This window comes from Falco punctatus, assembly GCF_963210335.1.
Source record: "Falco punctatus genome assembly, chromosome: 3".
NCBI lineage: Eukaryota > Metazoa > Chordata > Aves > Falconiformes > Falconidae > Falco > Falco punctatus.
The window spans coordinates 71,751,786-71,774,307 of NC_137582.1; the positions used below are offsets into that span (position 1 = coordinate 71,751,786).

The 22,522-nt window shown below is 37.2% G+C and overlaps 1 protein-coding gene across 1 annotated transcript in view; it reads left to right on the forward strand.

Moving 5' to 3' along the window:
• LOC308060176 (dynein axonemal heavy chain 5-like) overlaps positions 1-22,522 on the forward strand; it is a 177,840-nt gene that overhangs the window by 60,203 nt on the left and 95,115 nt on the right. Inside the window, exons 40-45 of the mRNA XM_080378560.1 lie at positions 6,413-6,600; positions 7,817-8,011; positions 14,718-14,852; positions 15,869-16,058; positions 18,524-18,741; positions 19,626-19,937. Of these exons, the coding sequence (XP_080234686.1) occupies positions 6,413-6,600; positions 7,817-8,011; positions 14,718-14,852; positions 15,869-16,058; positions 18,524-18,741; positions 19,626-19,937 (1,238 nt within the window). The remainder of the gene's footprint in view (positions 1-6,412; positions 6,601-7,816; positions 8,012-14,717; positions 14,853-15,868; positions 16,059-18,523; positions 18,742-19,625; positions 19,938-22,522) is intronic.

The following is a 22,522-nucleotide window of genomic DNA, read 5'->3' on the forward strand; positions in this document are numbered from 1 at the left end:
TGGAAGCATTGAATGGTAGAGCTAGTGGCTATCCTTGGCTCTTGAAAAAAGTTTAATCTCCAGTCCTGAACTGGTCCCATGAAGAGCCCACTCTTCTAGCCAGAAGTCCTGCTAATGCCACAAGAATGGAAAGTCTGACCACATTTAAAGCATTAGGCAGTCTTTTAGCTAGTCTTTTAGCTTTAGCTTTAGCTTTAGCTTTGGTCTTAGGTGAATGCAGGCATTCACTGCCTTGGAGAAGGCTGAAATTGGCTCAGTGCTCCTACGAGCAGTGGGAGCAGAAGACAGGTTTCGTAGTATCCCAATAAGTTATGCTGGGATGTGGGTTTAACTTTTGCAGAAGCTGATGAATTCGGTACTGAATATACTGTGTTATTGTAGTCCTTACCTGAGGTAAATACTGTGTTTCTAAATATAAGGTCAGATCTTCGTGTATCAAGAGAGAAGATAGTTACCTAGTGAGCAGGAATGGTGGAAAGCTGCTTATTTATGTAATACCAAACAAACAGAGGAACATTTCTAAGCTAGAAACTGAACTAGCTGTGGGTGTGAGTATCTTCAGTCAAGATCACAAGTTTCTCACCTCTTGTAACCTCCAGAGGTTAGAGGTTGTCAGGCCAGCTTTCAGTTGCATGTCTTTTTTGTGTGTGCAGACTTTTAGTGTTCCAAGTTTATTTTGCTCATTGGTAATATGCAGGAGAGGGCTGGGACCAGCTTGCTGTCTGACTAAGCATGAATATGCTCATAATGCCCAGTGCAGTCATCTGCTGGGTCTGTGCTGTACCTGCAGTCATAAGTCTGGAGGTGAGATGTCAGTCTTTGTTTCTCCTTGGAGCAGGTTTGTCTTTGACCTCACCAAGCTGTTTTTCCTCTCTGCTCCTTCTGTGAGAATGTTTGTATCTCATTATGTTGCTACCTTTTTTCCTGACTCCTTGGTGATTTCACTTCTTTGTATTAAACTATTTGTGACTTGTGTTAATTCAGATATGTAGCCTCTGTATCCTTGCTTTGTTTCTGCCTTCTTATCCTGAGCACTTTGGTAACTTACCCTTTCTCATTTCAGAATGAGGCAATAGTGATGACCACAGCTTGTCATTGTCTTCTTCTAGTAAAACTGAATACAATTTCTATGTCTAAGAACGGGAGCTGAGTTTTATGGCTCAGCTTTGTTTGTTGTTTTTCTGTAAGCTGACCATTTTCCATTTAGTATTGTCATCATATGCAACAAAAGCTAAGTAATACTGTGTAATGTGTCCTTGTTATCTGGCTGCCTCATTTAATGGCATAATGGTGTTCAATATGGTGAACATAAAGGAAGATGCTTACAGAGCTCAACAAATTGCTGTTCAGGTGACCGTGATGCCTGTGACTGCTTCCCTCAGTCAGTTTGTTAGTGGAACGGCGGCTTACTTCTCAGAGAATTTGCCTGGGAATTAGAGAGTAGATCAAACTGAGTAGAGCCTGGATGGGGTGATTTTTTGCAGCATTGATCAGGCTGTTGTGTATCTGGAAGTAAAAGTGAGATTCTCTTCTTACATAAGTCATTGATGCTTTCATTTGTGAAGGGCACCAGTTGCTTTGGACTTACTTTCACAGCTTGGAAGGGCCTGGTTTGGAATTGCAATTTTTTTGTTGAAACATCTTTAAGATGTCTGGTATTTCTCGAAGAGTGGATATACTGAAGTCGGGAAAAGAAATGAGCTCTTTTTGCTTTAATAGGAGGACTGAAGTGAGTTTAAAGAGATTCCTTAATGCATATGAGATCTTTAATGAAAAAGAAGGATAGTTCTTCACAGCTGTAGAAATACTTTCATGCAGACTGATAAGAAAGTTCTCATGAAACATACTACATGTTTTAGTGCACACATTGAGAAATTCTTCAGAATTCCATGTCTGTGATAGGCTTTGTGTTCCATCACCAGTGTTCCCTCTTCCAAACTTCACTTCATCTGATGCTGTGAGTCAAGTTATCAGATATTAGCAGATTTAGCAGTGAGGAGAAAAAGGGATTATGGAGGTGGTGTCATGTCTGCAACCATGTTTCCAGATTTTCCTGTAAGGACAATAAGTTTGATCTTCAGAATAAAGAAATAGAAAAAAAAAAACCCAACCAAAAAACCATTACAATATATTGTATACTGTAAAATAATTAAACTTCTCATCGTTGGCTCAGAGCTGAGGTTCTGTCTCCCTGTTTCTCTGTTAACCTGTCTCTTTTATTTTCCTGTGCGACTCCGGCTGTTCACAGGCAGATGGTCTAGCCAAGGTGCCCAAGGCCTGGACCTCTACCTTTGATAGTTTTGTTTCTGAAATTTGAACCAAAAAGTAGGTTCAGATATAACTGATCATCTGAATTGGACGAGAGGTAACCCATTAAAGTACCAGGGAAGCAAGTGAGAAAGTGAATTTTCAAGTTTTCTATTATATCAAATTCAGTGTTAAAATTGCCCAGAAACAGCAGGTACTTCATTATCAGGGGTACTTCATTACTGTTACTGAAAAGTATTGGTGAATACCCTTTAGGAAACCTTTTGCCTGTGCTTGTCTGTAGATGAGTATAAAAGTCATGTTTGCTTTGGTTCTGTTTTCTATAGTTACAGTCAAACAACTCCAGTCTTACCCGATGTAACTTTTTGTGATTTTTATATTTAATGCAATATTTAATATGAGATTTGATATTTATCTTAATTCGGAAGGTGAATAAACAGATATGGACCTCTTTAAATTCTTTCAGGACCAACGAGTACCTCGTAGCTTACTGCTTCTGGGCTGCACTTTGGCGAGATAGAATTCTGTTTTAGTGAAATTTGCTCTGAATTATGTCACTACAGTACCACCCATGTGTAAAATCTTAGGAGATGTGTCATTTCAACACAAAACAGAGCTTATAGCTGCTTTGTCATGATTAATTACTGCACTGTCACACTGTTTTTAGCCAGACCTCCCAGTGTACAACAGCACACAGGGTGTTACCACCTGGCCTGTTGGGTCACATGGCAGGACAGGGATTGTCACAGTAGCCTGCAACATACTCTTTTTGTGCTGGAGCCCTAGGACTTGTACTGGGGTCTGTGCCCACAATATAGTGTTCAAGGGTCAGGCCACCCAGCTGTGTAGACATCATAGGGCCGCTGACATGGAAACGGACATGGCACTGCATTGCAGAGATGCATTTTGAAGTCTTTCTGAGAGGGGGGAGTAGCTATGCTGTTTGATTCTTACATCATGTGAGGACCAGGTTTGCAGGATGTCTGTACCGGTTGGGGTGGGAGGTGTGTGTGTCACATTTCTTAGACATAGTTAAAGGTCTTTTTAGTCTTGTCCTTTATCTTCTGCTTTTTACTCCATTTCAATATTTGATTACCATAATATGTTCTATGTGGGGACAGAAATTAATGCACAGTATGACAGTGCACAACAAAATTACTTTGTGTCTAAGCTGTTTTGCAGTTGAGTGTTTACTTGCTGTGCCTTTGCTTCTGTATGTGTCTATGTGTATATCTATATCTGTGTGTATTTTCTTTCCTTTGCCTTTTAAACACCACCATAATTAAATAATTTTGCTGGAACTGAATTTTTTCAAAGCTGTGGGATATTGGCCTTGCCTGTCAGGTTTCCTAATCCATGCAGCAGGTGGCATTACAGAACAAGTGATTTTTTTTTTTTCCCCAAGGAAAAATTGTTTGGTTAGAACTGAACCTCAGCATTCTATAGAGAAAGTAATTTCAAACCCCTTTAATATACAGATATCAAGTGTGAGAGACAATATGATATAGAACAAAGTTTCTTTGTTAAAGAATATCCAGCTTTAGGGCTTTTCCTTGTTGCATCCTGAAGAGTAGATATTGATGTTTAAAAAGCAAAGAAAAAAACCCACTTTTTTTTTTTTTTTTTTTTTTTTTTTTTAGAATGGAGCCTAGCAGTCATGTAATACAGGTAACAAAAGGGGCCAAATGCATCTGAAAAATCTCTGCAAGATTTTTTTATAGGGGGGCAGCTAGAATGGGGCAGCTCCATGAGAGAAGACAAGCCAGGAGCCCAGGGTGACCACTGCACAGGCAGGGGCAAGGACTTCACTGAGCTGGCCACGGTCCAACGATGCCTGAGCAGGGCAGATTAGTGACAGCTTGTTCCTTCAGCTGTCCAAGGACCATCAAACAAGGTGAAATAACAAGCTGGGTCCAGGGTCCATCTAGGAGATTCAGCCAAAAAGAGCAGGAGGCAAGGCTGGAGGTAAGGCTATGGATAGTTCTGGGGTCCTCCAGGATGTTCAGTCAGCAAGTTGGGATAACAGTAGATAGGACTGTGCCCAGCCCTACATACAACATGGCTCAGACCTGCCTGAGCTGAAATGGAGCTCCTGGACTTGAAGGACAGAGAATATCGGTAGAAGCCCCACAATTAAGGTCTGTTGGTGTATTCAGGGCCCTGATATTCCTCATACCGGTGAAGTTAAGGAACATTCTTAATTTCTTTTTAAAGACAGTAGGATTGAGTCTTTTATGTTTTAAATTTCGTACCTGTCTAAAGAATGACTTTAATCTTTGCTTCATTATGGCATTGTGGTATTTGTATATATTTAATTTGTTTTTAAATTTCATAATTAAGTCCATTTGACTTTTTATTCTCTTAATATTCTTTTCTTTTGGAGTATATTTTTCTGTATAATATCCCAGAAATTATTTAGAAGTGGTTTAGGAAAAAGATTACATGTAGAATTGAACTGAGTTTCCTGGGAGGTCTGCAGTATTACTCTGGCTGAATCAAATCTTAGGGAGCCAATTTTGGCTGCATTACCACTGGTTTTCATCTGGTGTAAATCCAATAATTTTGTTGAAGAGTTCTTCCAAAATTACATGGGTGAAAAAGACCAATCAGCACAACAATATTAAAAGAAATGGTTAATGAACACTGAAAAAACATAAAAAATTAATGTAAAAATTATTTTCATATTTTTCTTCTGTTTTGCTGTCTGCAAAAACTGAAAAGTACTGATTTGGCTATGATTGCTGATCACAGTAGAAGACAGGACAGAGTAGATGAGGGGCAGAGAAGAAACATAAAAGGGGCATCAAGGGGATTTGGAGTAAGATGAGAGTTCCTAGAGAAACACCTTAAAGAGCAAGGGAAGATCAGACAAAGAACAGTAGAGGGAAGGGAAGGATGATAATGTGAGCAGAACAGGCCAGATCAAAGACAAGAGAAGAAAAGACATGAAATAGAAAACAAAGGGGAAAAGTATGTATTAATGGTAGTATGGTTGATTTTTGAGTACTTTCTCTTCCATTAGCTTAAGTGTCTTAAGAAATTAACATTACACATAAACCACCCCTTGATTTATTTTACCAGTGCTATAGACATTGCCATGTAGAGTATGGGGATGCAGGGGAGCTCTGGGCGTAGCTGTTCAGCATTGCAAACACACACGTGCTTTTTCTTGGACATGTGCTTTGTTTCTGCATTTCACACTGCCTTCAAATAGCTTAAGCCAAACTGAGCTCCACCAGTCCAGTGTTAAAAACCAGAATTAAACACCTCTGAAAATTTGTTTGTAGCACCAGTTAAAGTACTGATCCAGGTGCTTGCTGGTCTCAGGCAATAGGAAATACTAGTCCAGTGTGGGCTTTGGGAAGGGAGGAGATGGCATCCATGAAGTTCCTTTGTAGACTTACTAGCCTTTGTCTCTTGTGAAATGGACATGGAACAGCTGGGTATTACGTAGCTTTCCCACTACTGCTCTAGAAAGCTGCCATGGTAGACTCTCCTATTTTAATCCCGCTAACATGATACAGAAGGAGTACTTGACTCTTACAGAAGACATTAATTTCATGATGTTTATGGCTACTAATGTCTGTCTAGAGCTCCATAGGCTGTTCCAAATAACAGTTGTGTGACATCAAATTCCTCTGTTTTGAGCAGCAGGATGCTATTTTCCAATAATTTTTGACCTATGAATTAATTGTTATAAAATGCCACAATACTTCTGTCACAAATGTAGTGGTTTCTGATTTGATTCTGTGCTTTTCATTTAGACGGGTGTCTTTCAAGCTTATCTTTGACCATTTCACCCCCTGCATAGATGAGTTTCCATGCTATATGCATGTTTTATGCTACTAGGTGCTATACACAGTATTATTGAACACTTTCTGTCTTACGGTTGCTATGAAAGTGTAGAATTCTTTGGAAAGAAGCTTGTATATCTTTCTTCCAAGGGGTATTTCTTTTTCTGGGTGTTATTAAATGCGCAGCCCAATTTCTTCTGAGTTTTTACTTCTCATTTTGCTCTGTGTTCATACTCTCTGTTCTTCTCATGTTACATTGTTGTATAGAACAGGCTGTATTTTATTTAAATGTGTATTATTATTGTTTGATTTGATATTTTATAAAAATATTTTTCTTTTTCTATTTTTAGGTTTAGCTCAGTCAGGTGCATGGGGTTGCTTTGATGAATTTAACCGTATTGAACTTCCAGTTTTATCAGTAGCTGCTCAGCAGATATATATTGTACTTCAGTGTAAGAAAAATAAGAAACCTCAGTTCATTTTCACTGACGGTGATATTGTTGACATGGACAGAGAATTTGGTATATTTCTGACTATGGTATGTGTCTGAAAATGTGTAAGTGGCATAACTGTGAAAAATATTTCCTATTTCATTTACCATTGAAATTTCTCAGTTGAAATAATTTGAACTGTCTGTTAGAAGATAGTGAATACAATTTGAAAAATAATTTGGTGAAATAATAATGATGCTATTTTCTCTTGCCCATATTTTCAACTGGAATTTAGGATTTGAGGTATGCAATTATCATTAACTACATATTTTAAGGGCTTTTTCAGTTGAATATTTCAAAGACTGAGATTAAACCCTACCCTCTAATATTTTTAGTTGAAGTCTGTCAAAATAAAGCAGAAGCAACTGACCACTGCAAGGGCTACTGTAATTGGTCTGGTCAGTATTTCATCACCTCTGAAGAACTTTTGACTGCAATCCTTCAATATGATGGCATGAAGGAAACCACCCTCACTTTGGTTCACTGGCCTCTGGAAGATTTATCTTTGGTGCCTATGGACTGCTTCTAGCAGTGCAGGAGGCAAAGAAACAGGAAAGCGTAAGAATACCTTAAAAGCATCTTTGTATCTCCCCTTCCTTAGCTGTAGGCTACATACCCACAACTCAAAATGGAAACATTTGTCTTTATTTTAAGTTTTCCTACTTTTGGAAAGGTAATGTTATCACTTTAATATGAAAAAGAGGACAAGTTAGTGGCATGCAAAGGCCAGTGGGAAGGCAGTTAGGAAAAAGCTGGAAGAGTTTAAGAAGTTACTACTACATAGCTAGTGACTACTGTTGTCACAGCTGAGCCATGCAGTAGTCACATGAATGACTTAGACATCTTTCAGTGAAAGGTCAGATCTGTTAGTTTAAATTATGTTCAGTTATGGCTTGCACTGCTTGACTGACTTTGTACTGAAATGGTCTGGGAATGCTCAAAAGAGACAATAACCTCCAGCATTGAACACTGTCAAGACCCCAAGGAACTAACCATTTACAACGGTTCCAACAAGACCTGTAAGTGGTTGTATGTCTCTGTCTGTGTGTCTCGGACATCTCCAGATAACATGTGTGATACCACATACTTCATGAACTGCAATATTTAGGCAACGGTGTAGTGATGTGTAATTGTGACATGCTCAAGTTACCCTTTGTAATCTGGTGCGTGCTCCTGTGTTTGCCAAATAATTATCAGAAAAGATAAACCTTCCTATCCCGCTTTCATTATATAATATTTTATTTTGTGTTTTGCATTTTTCAGAACCCCGGCTATGCAGGACGACAGGAACTTCCAGAAAATCTGAAGATTCAGTTTCGCACAGTTGCTATGATGGTGCCTGACCGTAGCATTATTATGCGAGTCAAGCTGGCAAGTGCTGGTTTCCGAGACAACGAAGTCCTTAGTCGAAAATTCTATACACTCTACAAACTCTGTGAAGAACAGTTATCTAAACAGGTAAAATAAATATTTGTCAAACTGTAAGCTGTCACTGGAAGCCTATGTAGAGAATATACTTTCATAGAATATATAATTATTTTTACACTCATGAACCTATTAATTTTTTAAGGTTTTCAGTTTCAAGTTCTATAAACAGCCTGAAATCATCACATGGATTTTATTTTTCATACTAATTTATGTAGTAATGGAAGCTTGATTTTTGATTCTTAAACAGAGTGCAATTATTGTAGAAGTTATGAGGCACGGTGTATATTCCTCTGATGAACTTTGCAGAGGACACATTTTTCAGTCTCCTCACTTAAGAAGGCTAGGTCTATTGGAGAGGTTGTATAAGAATTCTAAATAACTGAAGAGTGCCTAGAAGGCACTGTCTTGCTGAGTGCTACCAGAAGAGTGCTATTCTGTTTGGTACGGGTATTTACGTAGAAACAAAGGATAAATCTGCTTTTAAAAACAAAGCTAAGTGTTGCTTTTGAATGCCCTGTGCTGGCAGTCAGCTAGAGGGTCTCAAAGAGAGATCATATGAATGGTAGCTAAGTTGCAGCTCAAATGCCTGCTTTGTTTGGACCACAATGAACCTGGGTATATTGACTACATTCTCCATTATATTATTTCAGTTCTATACTACGTATTTATTAGTGACTATGTTGACTTCCATATAGAAATCTTGGACTACAACCAGGATAAGATAATGGTGCATCATATTGCCCTCATATTTCAGCGTTAAAACAAAAAAGTACAGATTTGGATTTTCTCTTCCTTTCTCTATACCACTGTAATTTCACTCTCTGTCTATACAATCAAACTAGATTCCAATTTTCATTTCTCTCAGTTTTCTTCTTCTGGGAGAGTTTTACTCACCAGTTTTATGTTGTAGAGTGGCCTTTGAAGGGTCATATTTGCTATTGGCTTCCCTGTAATATTTGCCCAGGGTGTCTCCATTAGCCTTCAAATTAGTTTTTAGGCAATCTGAATCCACTATATTGGTCTAGCATCACTAGTGTTAGTCCATTTGTTGCTGTCCAACGTACTCCGTCAGTCCTGTCATTTGCCTGTGTTCTATAGTTACCAGGCTTATAGGCTGCAGTTGTCAGAGGATCATTTTCCAAGAACTTTCTCTTAAGTGGAATTTGTGGACATTGTTTAGGAAAATTTGTGTATGCACAGTTGCAGCAGTTAGCAGCATAGCTTGTATACAGAGTATTGAATATGGATATTTCTTTTTTTTCCCTCAGGCTGACTCAGTAGGATTAAATTTTCTCATCGCCTCACTTTGTCTGGTCATTTTTGTCCTGGACATGATTCTTTGTTTTACTGTGTAAGAGACATTTAAGCAGGCATCAGAAATTCAGCCACCTACTTCTGCAAAAGTGCTTTCCTTGTTTTGCATTGTCGTGGGTATTACAACTGGTTCACTCGTGGACAGAGTATTTAAAGATCACACACACACACACACACACACACAGAGACAAAACTTAGCTATCTTAATGATGTACAGTGTTTTGTATGTGACTGTAGCTGCAACTGTACAAATATTTTTTGTGTGTAGTTTGGTCATTTCTGCAGCAGAAACTGTCCTGAAGTCTCTGAGACAGCAAGATTCTCCACTCAACATGTTAATCAACATATTGAAGCATATAAGTGTTTATCAGTTAGCCTAGGGGTCATAGGAACTGCTTGGATGACTGTGTGGAAATGTCTGAAATTCTCATTTGGAGAACTCCTGTAACAATTGGGCAAATGCTTTGTTGTGAAGGCATCACAATCCCACAATTAAGGTGTAGCTCAATCACTTTGTCTCAGGTCAGTCCTTTGTCTCATTTATACTGATGCTAGCAAGGGAGTTCTGTGATATTAATTAATGGAATTTAATGACCAATTTTTCTGGGTGTGTACATGGTCACAGCCCTCACACCCAGCTACATCACAAATATATATTTGAATTTTATGCTTCTTTCTCACTTATATCTTAAATTCCATAGTTCTTACTATACAAGCCATGAAGTCTGTGGGGAACCGTCTTCCATGTGTATTTACAATTTCTTCAGGACCCTCTAACATTTCTCCAGTATTCACCAGAGAACCCTGCAATGCTGATCTTTGCTCCTAGCAGTTTACATTGCGGGTCATGATTCTATACTCTGCAATATGAGCTAGGAAGCATAGCTTTCTGCACACTCATGCTAGTTTGTCTTGCCTGTGCTTCTCAGCAGCTCTTTGGACAGTCCTGTTTTTGTATAAATTAATTATATACAATTATAAAATCAGAGAAGAACTGAGTTTAGAAGGGACCTTGGGAGGTCAACAGGTCCTATACCTGTGCTCAAAGTGGAGTCAAATAGAGCAGGTGGCTCAGCACCTTGTCTAGGTGAGCTTTGAATATCTCCAGGTGTGGAGACTGCACAGCCTCTCTGGTCAAGATGTTGAAGTGTCTGACCACCCTGTCTAGTCACCATTTTCTCTGTGAGGTTGTTATTGGAGACAGTGTTGAAATCTCCTGTAGTGCCTCTGCCCTGCTGTGTTGCCCTTCTAGCAGATACTGGGGTATTTCGAGCCCCCAGTGAGGACCAGGTTTTGCAAAGATGGGGCTAATTCTCATTTTCAGAAGAAAGTTTCATCAGCTTCGTCCTCATCAGAAAGTCTGCAGCAGACATCTGCCACAATGTTGATCAGCCCTCTAATCCTAACCCAAATGCTCTCAACTGTCTCATCAGCCATCCTAAGGCCAAGTGTTGCCACTTTCTTTTACTTTAAAGGGCAACTCCCCATCCAATCCTACTGGCTTGTCCTTCCTAGAGAACCTGTATTCACCCACTGCAGCGCTCCAGTCTTGCCAAGCTATCCCACCACATTTCTTTCATCCTAATTAGGCTGTAGCCCTGCAACTGCACACAGAGGTCCTACTTTTTTTTTTCCTGTTTTCTTCCCATGCTGTGTGCATTAGTGAATAGGCACTTCAAATCGGCACCTGCTTGTGCTGGTTACCCAAGAAAAAAGTGAGGGCTTCTGCCCTGATGCTGTTCTTTTGGCCTGTCCTTATTTGCATGCCTACACTTGAGACTGGCCACTTTCCACACTGTTTTGTCATTTTGGTGGTCTTTTTTGTCCACCTCAGACATCTTTTGCATCTTTTGCTTTTCAGTTGGGTCCACCACCTCCTTACTTGAATGTGAGTTATTATCTCTCTCCCCCGTCTTTCATAGATAGTTGTAGTAGTAATGGAATATTTTGAAAGACTTGCTAAAGTTCTTTGTGAAGTTTGTTGTAGGTTGGGGAATATATCTGATGCAATAAGTGATTATATCTATATCTATATATCTAATGAGTTCATCTGATTAGTTATGGGAGTCCCATGAACTGGAGATATTTCTCAGAGTACAGGGGACACAAATTGCTTCTGTCTAGCCAGAAAACCAGAACTGTAAAGAGTTCTAGAGGCATATTAATCTGATTTTCCCAGTGGAAATTATTTAAATTTTTAATGGTAAATTTTAAATTTGAAGCAAGTACTGCTGGGTATCCAGGCAGTTAACTGGAAAGAACAGGCTCACATAAAGAACCAATGCAATAGGGAATGGCAGAACATTGCCTGTTTTTAGCAAATGCAATATATGTCAACAGAAGAAAATAACAGTAAACAAGCATTCACCAGCTGAACTTACCTTCCACAAAACCTAAAAGGAATGTGCCAAAAGGAATACATGGAGTCCTCCAGATATTTTATGCACACAAATACAGACTCTGTAGAAAGAGGAGCTCTGAGTCACAAGTAGCTAAAGGCATCCTGAGTGGCTGTCATCTCCTTCAGTAAAGAAAAACAGAAAAAGTAAAAAAAATAGCCCTTAGCAAGTGTAGGAAGCCCAAGGTGTCCACAAGCCTATGAAAGTTATTCTGAAAGGGCCCCCAAAACTGAATTATTTCTTTGTTACAGGACTTCCAGCCAAAGTTCCCTACTTAGCTCTTCCACAAAGCCTCACCCAGATTAGGGAAAACCATATGAACAGAAAAGAAAAAGCTAACAAAGCTTGAAAGCACATGAGGCCATAATCCCTTTTTGAGGATCATCTGCTTAAGGTGCTTTCAATACCCCTTTTTTCTTTTCCCCACAACAGCAATTTCTGCTTCTAGAGTTGAGATTTTTATTTGCACATTTTTAATTCTTCCTTAAAAGAACATCAGCTATACCACTGAAGTCCATTTTGCCCAACTGCAATCTTTTGCCTGCTGTTAAAATATGTAGCAAAGAAATAGCTCATAATCCACATTTTCAAGTATATTCTAGCTGCTCTGTGCCATTCCTAAAAGACAAAGCAGTTGTAAAACTAGCAGACTGATTAAGGAAAATAAGTTATGGTCACTTTGAACTACCCATCAGGTAGGTCAGTTGGAATGTACCAAAAAACCTGTCTTTAAAAGTAATTTTAATTTGTTTTAGATTTTCTAATGGGTAGGACAGTATTTCTTCAACTTTAACAAAGTGGTCACGTCTATAAAATCATAGACTCATGTAAATTTGAAGGGACCTCCAGACGTCACCTTGTCTAAGTTCTAGCTCAACATGTGCCAATTTAAAGCAGATTGCTAAGGCACTTGGTGTGTTTCAGGTATCTCCAAGGATGGAGATGTTCATTCTCTCTGGGCACCTTTTCTGTATTTGCCCACTCTCATTGTGAAGAATCTTTTCCTTATGCAAACCGTTGCAATTTTATCTGTTGCAAATTTTGACCATTCTCTTTTCCTCTCACTTGGCCATCTTTTGCTGGACTCATTCCAGTGTGTCAATGATGGCCATCTGGCATGGAGAAAAAGAAATATATCAGCCCTTGTCATGCTTCTGGATATTTCACTAGGACATATTAAATAATATTGGACTTTGTCATCAACAGATAATGTCCCTTCCAAACTTCACACAAAGTTGTTAATATTTTTGTTTTAATGTTTCCATCTCTAAATGAGATTTCCTGGCAGTACCTGGATGAACATTCATATCTAACTTTTTGAAGTGGTAAGAACTTGGCACCTGATCGAATAACTAAACACACACACACACACAAAAAAAAAAAAAAAAAAAAAAGAGAAAGAAAAAATTGAAAAAAGGATGGAGCCTTGAGGGCTCATCCATTTACCTTTCTGGAGAAAAAATAATTCTTAGCTAAATAATCTGCTGTAAATGTTTGTGACTCTCCTTAACATTTTTGATTGACATGTAGACTGCAGTTTCCCAGGCATTCTGCTCCAAAGTTTATTTTTCCTTCTGGTCACAAAAGTTTTCTCTAAAAGTTAACTTGAATCTCCTTTGCTGCAGTTAAGCACGTTACTTCTTTTCCTTTCTATTCCTTCTGTCTTCCTCTTTTGCAGATTTTTTTTGTATGTCAAAGACCTCTATCGTAACTCATCCTACATATTTGTTCTTCCTAATTCTGCAGTAGATTTTGTTTTACGTCTTCCGGATATAGCATGTTTTCTAGCCAACTGATAAATTTAATTTCTTTTCTAAAGTCTTTTCAGTAGGGTTCATCTTCAAGTGTGGAATCCAACTTTTGGCCGTAGTACAGAAGTGCCAACTGAAATGGAAATATCTTTTCAACTGTCTTAAAAAGGACACTTCTTTTTTTTTTATTGCCTACTATAATTGTAGATATGTAATTGGAGAGCTTGTGGCTTCAGTGCAGTGTCAGGTATTTTTCTGCAAAGCTTTCTGCACCTGATTTGTTCCTCAGCTGAATGAAGAAATGTAAAAACAAGTCTATGCACTTGGTCTCAAAAACATTTCCAATCAATCAGAGGGAGCAGATATTCTCCAAATGTAAGGATATCTTTATTACCTCCTTCCATGTCTGTCTGTACCACTTAGTTTTCCAAGTAGCTGGCAGTAGTAGAGACTTTATAATTTAGAACCTTTACCCTGATAGCTTTCCTTCTAGCATTTGCATCAATGGTCAAAGAGGAAACACATTACAGATTTTGCATGTATTTTCAAATCTGCGTTAACTAAGACGTATTTGCATGTTCAGGTACAAGTGCTAAAATTAATTAAATATGTCTGTATGGCTCTGCAAATACGCAACTGCACCCATAGTGGAAGGGAAGATTTTCCAGCCCTTACTTGCCTAAGTCCAAAGCTGGTTAGATATACCTCTAGGATGCACATGGCAATTGGAAGTAAATCCTTCTGTTCTGATCCAAGTTGTTATGAAACCATCCATAGAGCATAAAGTCAGTAAGTACAGGATAGGATAGGCTTACATATAACAAATTATATCTTCAATATGTTTGTATCAGCAAGAGGTTGGCCCTTTTAGTCGTGAATCTCAGTACCATATTTCAAGACAGCAACAGTCCTTGCACGAGCAGAAAACACAGTAGTCTGAAGGCATGTAGTTTGCTGTTTGTGCATCTGGCAAGTCACAAATTTAGGAAATGATAGAAGGTGCATCTCTGTTATAGATGACTTGTAAAAGTGGTAATCTACTACCAAAAGGGACACTTGGCAGATGTGGACATACAACACTGGAAAATATCTTCAGCATACGATAGCAACAGAATTGGAAATCTATTTGAAAAGATGAAATACTATGATATTAATAATATTTAAAAGTTCAGTAGAATATTTATTTGTTTAATGGATTTAGTTTTCAGCCCTCTCTTGATTTCAGAGTGTTTAATCTTTGTGGTACCAATTGTTTTTATGCATTATTTCAAGGTTCACTATGACTTTGGGCTTAGAAATATCCTGTCTGTTTTAAGAACACTTGGAGCAGTGAAAAGATCTAATCCCAAAGAGCCAGAGAAAACTGTAGTGATGAGAGTTCTGCGGGACATGAACCTCTCCAAACTGGTACTGTAACACTGGTGACTTTCCCAAAAAGAGTACTTTGTTTGCATTTTTAAGTGTATTTATTATTAACTTTAAAAAGCTCTTTTTCTTCAGCAGTTGGATTGGGTACATTATTTTGCCATTTTTAAGATGGTCTGTCAGTGAGTGGAGAATCAAAATACAGTTACAGCGTGAGCACTATTTGTCTTTTAAAGAGAGGAAAACACATCAGAAGCTCTAGCTGAAAAAATCATTGGAAATACCATCAGATCCTAGGGGACCTAAACTGATCCTCTAATTGGCTTTTCTTTTTTATTCTTTCTGCCCTAAGGAGAGGAGGGAAGAATACATTGTATTAACTTTTAATAATGTCATTAAAGACCCGTCTTAATCCAGAATTTAAATTTATACATTTCTTGGGAGTCTGTTGCCTTTTCAGAACACCAAAAGAATTGCAATGAGTGAGGTAATTGGAAGCAGCTAACGCCTACTTATATAGTCAAATCTCTTCCAATATTACTATTTAAAGTATTCATCTTTCTTTTTATTGCTGTAATAGAAAGGTTATAGCACATCTAGACTCTGTGTATTTACCTTCGGAGCCAGATTTGTGATGGAACCAATTTCTTTTTCTCATGTTAATCTATTCAGCGCATTGGTACATGCCTATAGGTGTGCTTCAGAGATTTACAGAAGGAAAAAAATAATAAAAAATCCAAGGCAAAATACAATTTTAATGAATCTTGCTGGCTTATGTAACAAATAACAAACCATGTATATATATATATTGAAGGAAACTGTACTAATATGTTAAGTTTTTAGAAGCTTTAAGTATTTAATTTAGAAATTACTACTTTTTATTGCATTGTATGAAATTCACTTAATAAAACTGATTAATAATTGTAATATTTGCTTTGGAAAAGGTAAAGTTTTCTACTATCTTTTAAATGGCATATTCTTGAAGATTGTTTGCAGCTTAATTCATTAATAATTTCAATGAACAAATAATGTATTTCCCCTCACTTTATCCCTGACAGGTGGATGAAGATGAACCTTTATTTATGAGTCTCATTAATGACCTGTTCCCTGGAATTACTTTGGATAAAGCTGGGTATCCTGAACTACAGTCAGCCATCCAGAAACAGGCAGAGAAAGCAGGGCTTATTCATCATCCACCGTGGATACTTAAACTCATTCAGCTGTATGAAACTCAGCAAGTCCGACATGGTTAGCATGCTAGATGAGGTTTTGAGACTGTATAAAAGCAATGGTTTTTTATATTATCTGCTACAGAATGCAGATTATTTTAATGAAAAATGTATTTTAAAATTGAACAGATGTCATTTTTAAAGCCTATGTGGATATTCTGCTAGGAAACTGTTACGACTTTTTTTTTTTTTGGTGTGCAATGCACACGTAGTGAGATTTTAGCTTTGTTGTATTACATTTTAATGGGAAATATGAGTGTGGCCTTCAGTGACTGAAATATCTATGGAACAAGTTCAGATGTAGAGTATGCATTAAAATTCAGAAACAGTCAATTTTGTTCAGTGTTCTGAAATCAGTTGTTGCCCTCAGACACAGTTCAGTCATGAAGCTCATGTTTAATGTTACTGTGAGATTATGATGCTGAGAAGATTACAAAAAATAATCCTGCAAAGCTTTACTTTGATAGATTCTACCAAGCATACAATATAATTCCAACTGCTGTTCTTTGTGTTCTATTCTGGACATTTACACTGAGGAGAAATAAGCCCACCTCCTGCTGGACCAGGGGGGTTGGACAAGATAGTGTCCAGAGGTCCCTTCCAACCTCAACCATTCTGTGATTCTATGGAAATGCATTTTTACAGTGCACAAAAGGCTAATAAGTAAAGATTATCCTGTCCTAGGAAGGGTACCAGAGACAGTAGTAAAACCATGTTTACAATTCATAGCTGAGTGGAAAAAAAAATGCCCCTACTTTGAAATGTCACCACCCACACCCCTAACTCTAATGACAAAGCATTTGTTAGTATATGAAGGAGAAAATACAAAGGAAATGTAACTAAAGGAGCAAAGATTTATGAAGGTGTCATCCTTTTTATTCTCCCTTTTCCTGTCATAGTAACAGAATAGTAAGCTTAAACTAATGGAACAAATAAAAGGAAATACTCAGTCACCTAGCACAATCTAAGACCTTAATGCTTCAAATGTTTAGTTCAGATTATTGGTTAGACCAAAGAACAGGTTAATGCTTTGCTGTTAATTTACTTCCAGATCGCTGGGTTCAGTGTTCCATATCAAATCGTAATACCTATATCTATATAGAAACCATGAAAGCTTTATTGATTTCAGTCATGATTAAATGCGCTTGTTGTTAGAAGCTGGTTTTGGTCTGTGAGGCACCACAGACCACTGTTCCCCCAAAATTTTCAGCATCCACCATGGCATTCTGCTTAGATGCCTCTTCTCTGTACACGTCCCTGCTATTGCCAGGGGTCATACAGCTCAGGTCATACAATTGCCCTAACGCTTGGATGCTCATGGCCTTTCTATGACAGAATTTGTTGCATGGAGGGAAAAAGATTCTGTTTCCTGACTTCCATTTGTCCTGCTCGTGGCCCCTTGGATTTATGGGGAGGCCACCATGAGATTTCAATTAATAAGGAAAAATCTGTAAAATGCATGGCTTCTCTTGGTTGAAATAGAAGCAATCACACACACAAGCAGAAGCATACGTATTTTGACTGAAATGCTGTTGAAACCAGCAGTAAGGTCATTCCAGTAACATTGAGGAGCTTGGATTAGATCTCCCCATATGTAACATAAGACATGAGTAAGTGCTTGGTGCTCAAATTGGTTTTGGGAACATTCAGCTCCCTTTAGTTTCAGGGAAAACATCAAGCAGCCTGCATTGTACTGGATTAGGTTTGTAACTAAGGTTTGTGGTTATTCCATACCTTTGTTGAAGAGGTTTTCAAAGCCAGCTAAGGATTATGTTGTCCAGTTACCTTTAGGGTTAGCAGGAGTTATCTAGCTCCCTTCGATGACTTTGGAAGTCTCAGTTTGAATGTCCCATCTGTTTTTGGACAGACTCTGGCCCCCTTGAACAGGTGATTTAGAAAATATAACTAAAAAGGATCAATTGAAGGCTCAATTTATTGTTGAAGATGTGGCTTCTTTTCCTTAAGCAATATGCGTATACACTGATGAAATTAAAAGTGTGGATGCTGCTAACTTTTTTATGTAAGAAAGAGGTGTTAAAATGTCAGCATAGATGGATTCAGGTACATATTTTTGTTACTTTTCCTTCAGAAAGATACATTCACTTTTGTGTATCATTGGGAACTACTCATTCTCATTAAATACATTTAGAAATTACTGGTTTTGTTTACCACCAGTCACGTCAATGTCATTGCATGTGAACATCAAAAGGCAGTTGTGTTTTCCAATTAGAAAAAGGAAAAGAACTGCCTGAGGGGGGATGTAGACCCACATAGGCTTGCCTATCATAGCACAGCAGACATTTATAGAGGCCTTTTAATACTATTTTAAAATTCCATTTCAGTCAACGATAAGTGGAGTGAGAAACATCTTATTTGTATTGGCTTTTGATAAAAATAAAGCAAGGATCATTGATGCAAGGAACTGTTAAATGGTAGCATGATATTTTAACATTTAATTTGAAACCATGTTTATGTTGTTTTAAGGTATGATGACTCTAGGTCCAACTGGTGCAGGGAAGACAAAATGCATTAATATTTTGATGAAAGCAATGACAGATTGTGGTGCTCCTCATAAAGAGATGAGAATGAACCCAAAGGCAATCACAGCTTCCCAGATGTTTGGTACCCTTGATGTTGCTACAAATGACTGGACAGATGGTATTTTCTCTACATTATGGAGAAAAACTTTAAAAGCAAAGAAGGTAATGGATATTGTGTCATGATAGTTAGTAAGAACATTTAATACTTCCATAAGGTCTCATTGCCTGTCATTTATGTGAAAGATCATCTATTATAAAATCAAATGGGAAAAATACAGTGTTAGTTTTGCTTTGTGTCTGACTGTGTGTATATGCCAGAGAGCACTAGGCTTCCCAAGCACTTGAGGTTCCAGAATCAAATTGTAAAAGATTTTAAGGGTTTTGTTCCTTCTGTAAGCAGGTAGTCCTATCATTCAAACACAAAAGCAAGGGCTGCTCATATTTTAATGTGAGAACAGGAAAGTTAATTTTCTCCTGTCTGGTTTTATGTCAGTGCCACTCTATTTCACTAATTATATCAGAATGTAAGAGGCTTTGGTAAGAAATCAGTATAAGCATTTCCCAATTCTCTTATCAAACTTGCAGATTATGTTTCATGGAATCATAATTACACTCAAATGTTCTGAAGTTTCATTCAGTTCTCACTTGGAAAATGGGAAGCCTTACATGAAACACTTAGGTAACATCCCACAAGGACTGACTGTGTGCCCATGTCTGTGACTGTATTTAGTGGGAAATGTTTTCATCCACCTTGGTGGATGTTGTGCTGGCTAATGTACTAGAAGAAATGGACAGCTTTGTGCTTAAAACAGTTCAGATTAATTTTTGTCACTGTTCCTTAATGTTATTTTTGGTATGACATGGGATAACAAAAGAAGGATTAAAGTCACTGAGCAAATTACAAAAATTGCGGTTCATGCTGAGCTAATCAGCACCAAATCACGACTCATTATTTATATCCAAGAGTATTTTCTCTGAGATTACGTAACTGTATATTTTTGGTCAGTGTACCTAAAGTTGCGTGTGTCTGTCTCTCCTTTTATTAGGGTGAGCATATCTGGATAGTTTTGGATGGACCTGTTGATGCAATATGGATTGAAAACCTGAACTCTGTTCTGGACGATAATAAGACCCTTACTTTGGCCAATGGAGATCGTATTCCCATGTCCCCCAGTTGCAAAATTATTTTTGAACCTCACAACATTGACAATGCTTCCCCTGCAACAGTTTCTCGTAATGGGATGGTCTTCATGAGTTCTTCGGTGTTGGATTGGAAGCCTATTTTAAGGGCTTGGCTGCAAACGCTACCTGTTACATACTCTGATGTCCTATGGAATTGCTTTAATGCAGTATTTCAGGTACTTAATTCAACCACTTCAGAAAAAAAAAAAAAAAAAAAAAAGCATTTGTTATTCTTTATTTAATGAAGCATTGTTTCTTCCTAAGTGTTTTTTCAATTATTTACTTATTTTTTTAATGTAATAAAATAAGGATGAAGGGTCTAAAAATAAAAAGAGAGAAAATTATCTCTTACATTAATGAATGAGTGAAACTATAACAGATGAATAATTTGGATGCTTTGTTTTGTCTGCATAGGTTAGTTGGCAATGCATTGTTAAATCTGTGATTCTTTTATAATACATGTTGGCAAAACAGAGATTCTCTTGTTTGCTTCAATTTTAGTTCTCGTTAGGAGATACAAAGGGGGAGTGGGTAAACTTCCTTGTTTGTTTTAAATGTAGATAAGTAAATTCAGAAAGAAATTAAGCTAGATTCACTCTGGTCAAATCTTTCTTAATTTAGGCTGTAACAGGAATGCATTTGATCCATTAGTTATTTTTAAAAGGCATGCTATAGTTCAGATTAATTCAGGGTAGTTCTCTGTGCTCTGTGGTGATCTGAAGCTCAGTGTAGGTGACTATAGTGGTCTCTTCTGATTTTACAATCCATGATTCTGTTCCATAGGAAATTTTTGAGATGGCATCTCTTTGATACATTCTCTGACTAAATCATGTTCAATCAATAGATCCAAAGGGAGAATTCTGAATGGTTTTTCCCCCTCCATTTGGCCTTAGCATACTGAATAATTAAAAAGGTTTTGTTAATATTATGGATGTTTGTACTCAATAATGGGTCTAAAAGCATAATCTCAGTACTATATCTTTTTCAATTACATTGAAATTCTTATTTTTTCATTGGAATTTTTAGAAGAAATAGTTATTGCATTGCAGTCTTTCAGCGTTATTATCTTCTGTTTTCCCCAACATCTGTGGAACAAATGTAACTTCTTACATATCTTGCTTTCCCATTGGCTCACTCCTGCTAGTTTACTTGTGTAATTGGTGTTGGATTTCACAGGGGTTTCTCCTGTATTATTTTTCATTGTTGTTGGATTGTACATATGCAGTTTTTAATGAACTTTGAGTGACGTTTCAGAAAGTCTATTTATAAATCATGATAAAAGCAATGACTAATATAGTTTTGGAAAGCCTTGAATGTTAACAAATGCCTTCTTACAGAAGTGTTTCATTTCACTGCCCATTTCCTTTAAATCCAGTGTTTAACAAGCTATTCATTCTGTTCTACCTCCAAAACAGAATAATATAACATAATATTTACTGCAGCAGCAAAAGAAACAATTCTGATAATGAATTTAAAAATATGCTTCCAAAGTAATGTATATGTGGGTCAATTTACTGCTTCTTTGCCACAATTCTATTTATATTTTATGCTGCAACTTGCTCTGAAAACATAATAACAACATTTAAAATACCCAAGCCTGAAGCAATAGCAATAAAGTCCAGAAAAATATGTATTTTATTAGACCGAGAGATGAAAATGCAGTGAAATATGAACTTAGTTCTGTGCTGAAGGCTGCATTTGGAACTATCAAAATGTAAATGAAAGCTGTCACGCTGTCAGTTTTCTTTCACTTTTAATGTGCTATCTTTGCTTCTCAAATAATAGAAGTGATAACAGTGATTTTACAGATGAGGGTAACACTACTTTTAAATTCAGATGGCTCTTTTAGCAGTTATTATTTTTCATCACATTAAAAAAACGGAAAAATTCTAAAAAAAGTTTGTGAAATAAGATGCATCAACAGTGGCACTCAGACCCCAAATACAGACCTTGGTGAATTCAATGCTAGGATTTCTACTTTATGACATATAAGGATATAAGCAACTTACAAATACCTGATTTTTAGAAAAAAATGAAAATTAGGCTATAGATGTAAATATAGTAACTAAGGAGAATCAGTTTTTAAGTATACCTATAAAGACCTTTTGAAATCAATCTAAATTAAATCAAAATAGATGTAAGACAACTGCTTTAGTAATTCCAATTTGCTCACAAGAAACTCTCATTATTTATGCTAATAAAAATAGTAATTGTCACCGAAAGTCTGCATATTGGATAAAATAATTATTAATGAAGGTAAAATCAAGTAGCAATAATGTAGGAGGAAGCACCAGAGAATAATAGTTGTGAATTATTGGAAATAATGTATTTATTCTTTTCATATATATTACAAATTCCACTGTAAGTCATTAGTTTTTCTATAAAAGACAGTAGCTAATCCAAAAGACAAGGATAAATTAAAAAAACCCAACAACTACAACAACAACAACAACAACAACAAAAATAACCCAAACCCAAAACAACCCCCCCAAATCAACCTTATTTTGAATTAAGTTTATCTTTGAGTACTTTCTATTTCCACAGGAGTCTTTAGAATGGTGATTGAGGGGTTGGACTTTTACCCTCCCTTTCCCGGTTCTTTCATCTCGGCAACATTTCCTGCTTAAGAGTAATCTCAAGTAAACTTACATCCCCATATTAAATCTCTACTCTCTTAAATTTAGAAGCTATACTGCCAATTTCATGTCTGTGAACGATACTGCTACCTGTATGCAATGAAATTGCTTAGCTGATGGAAGTA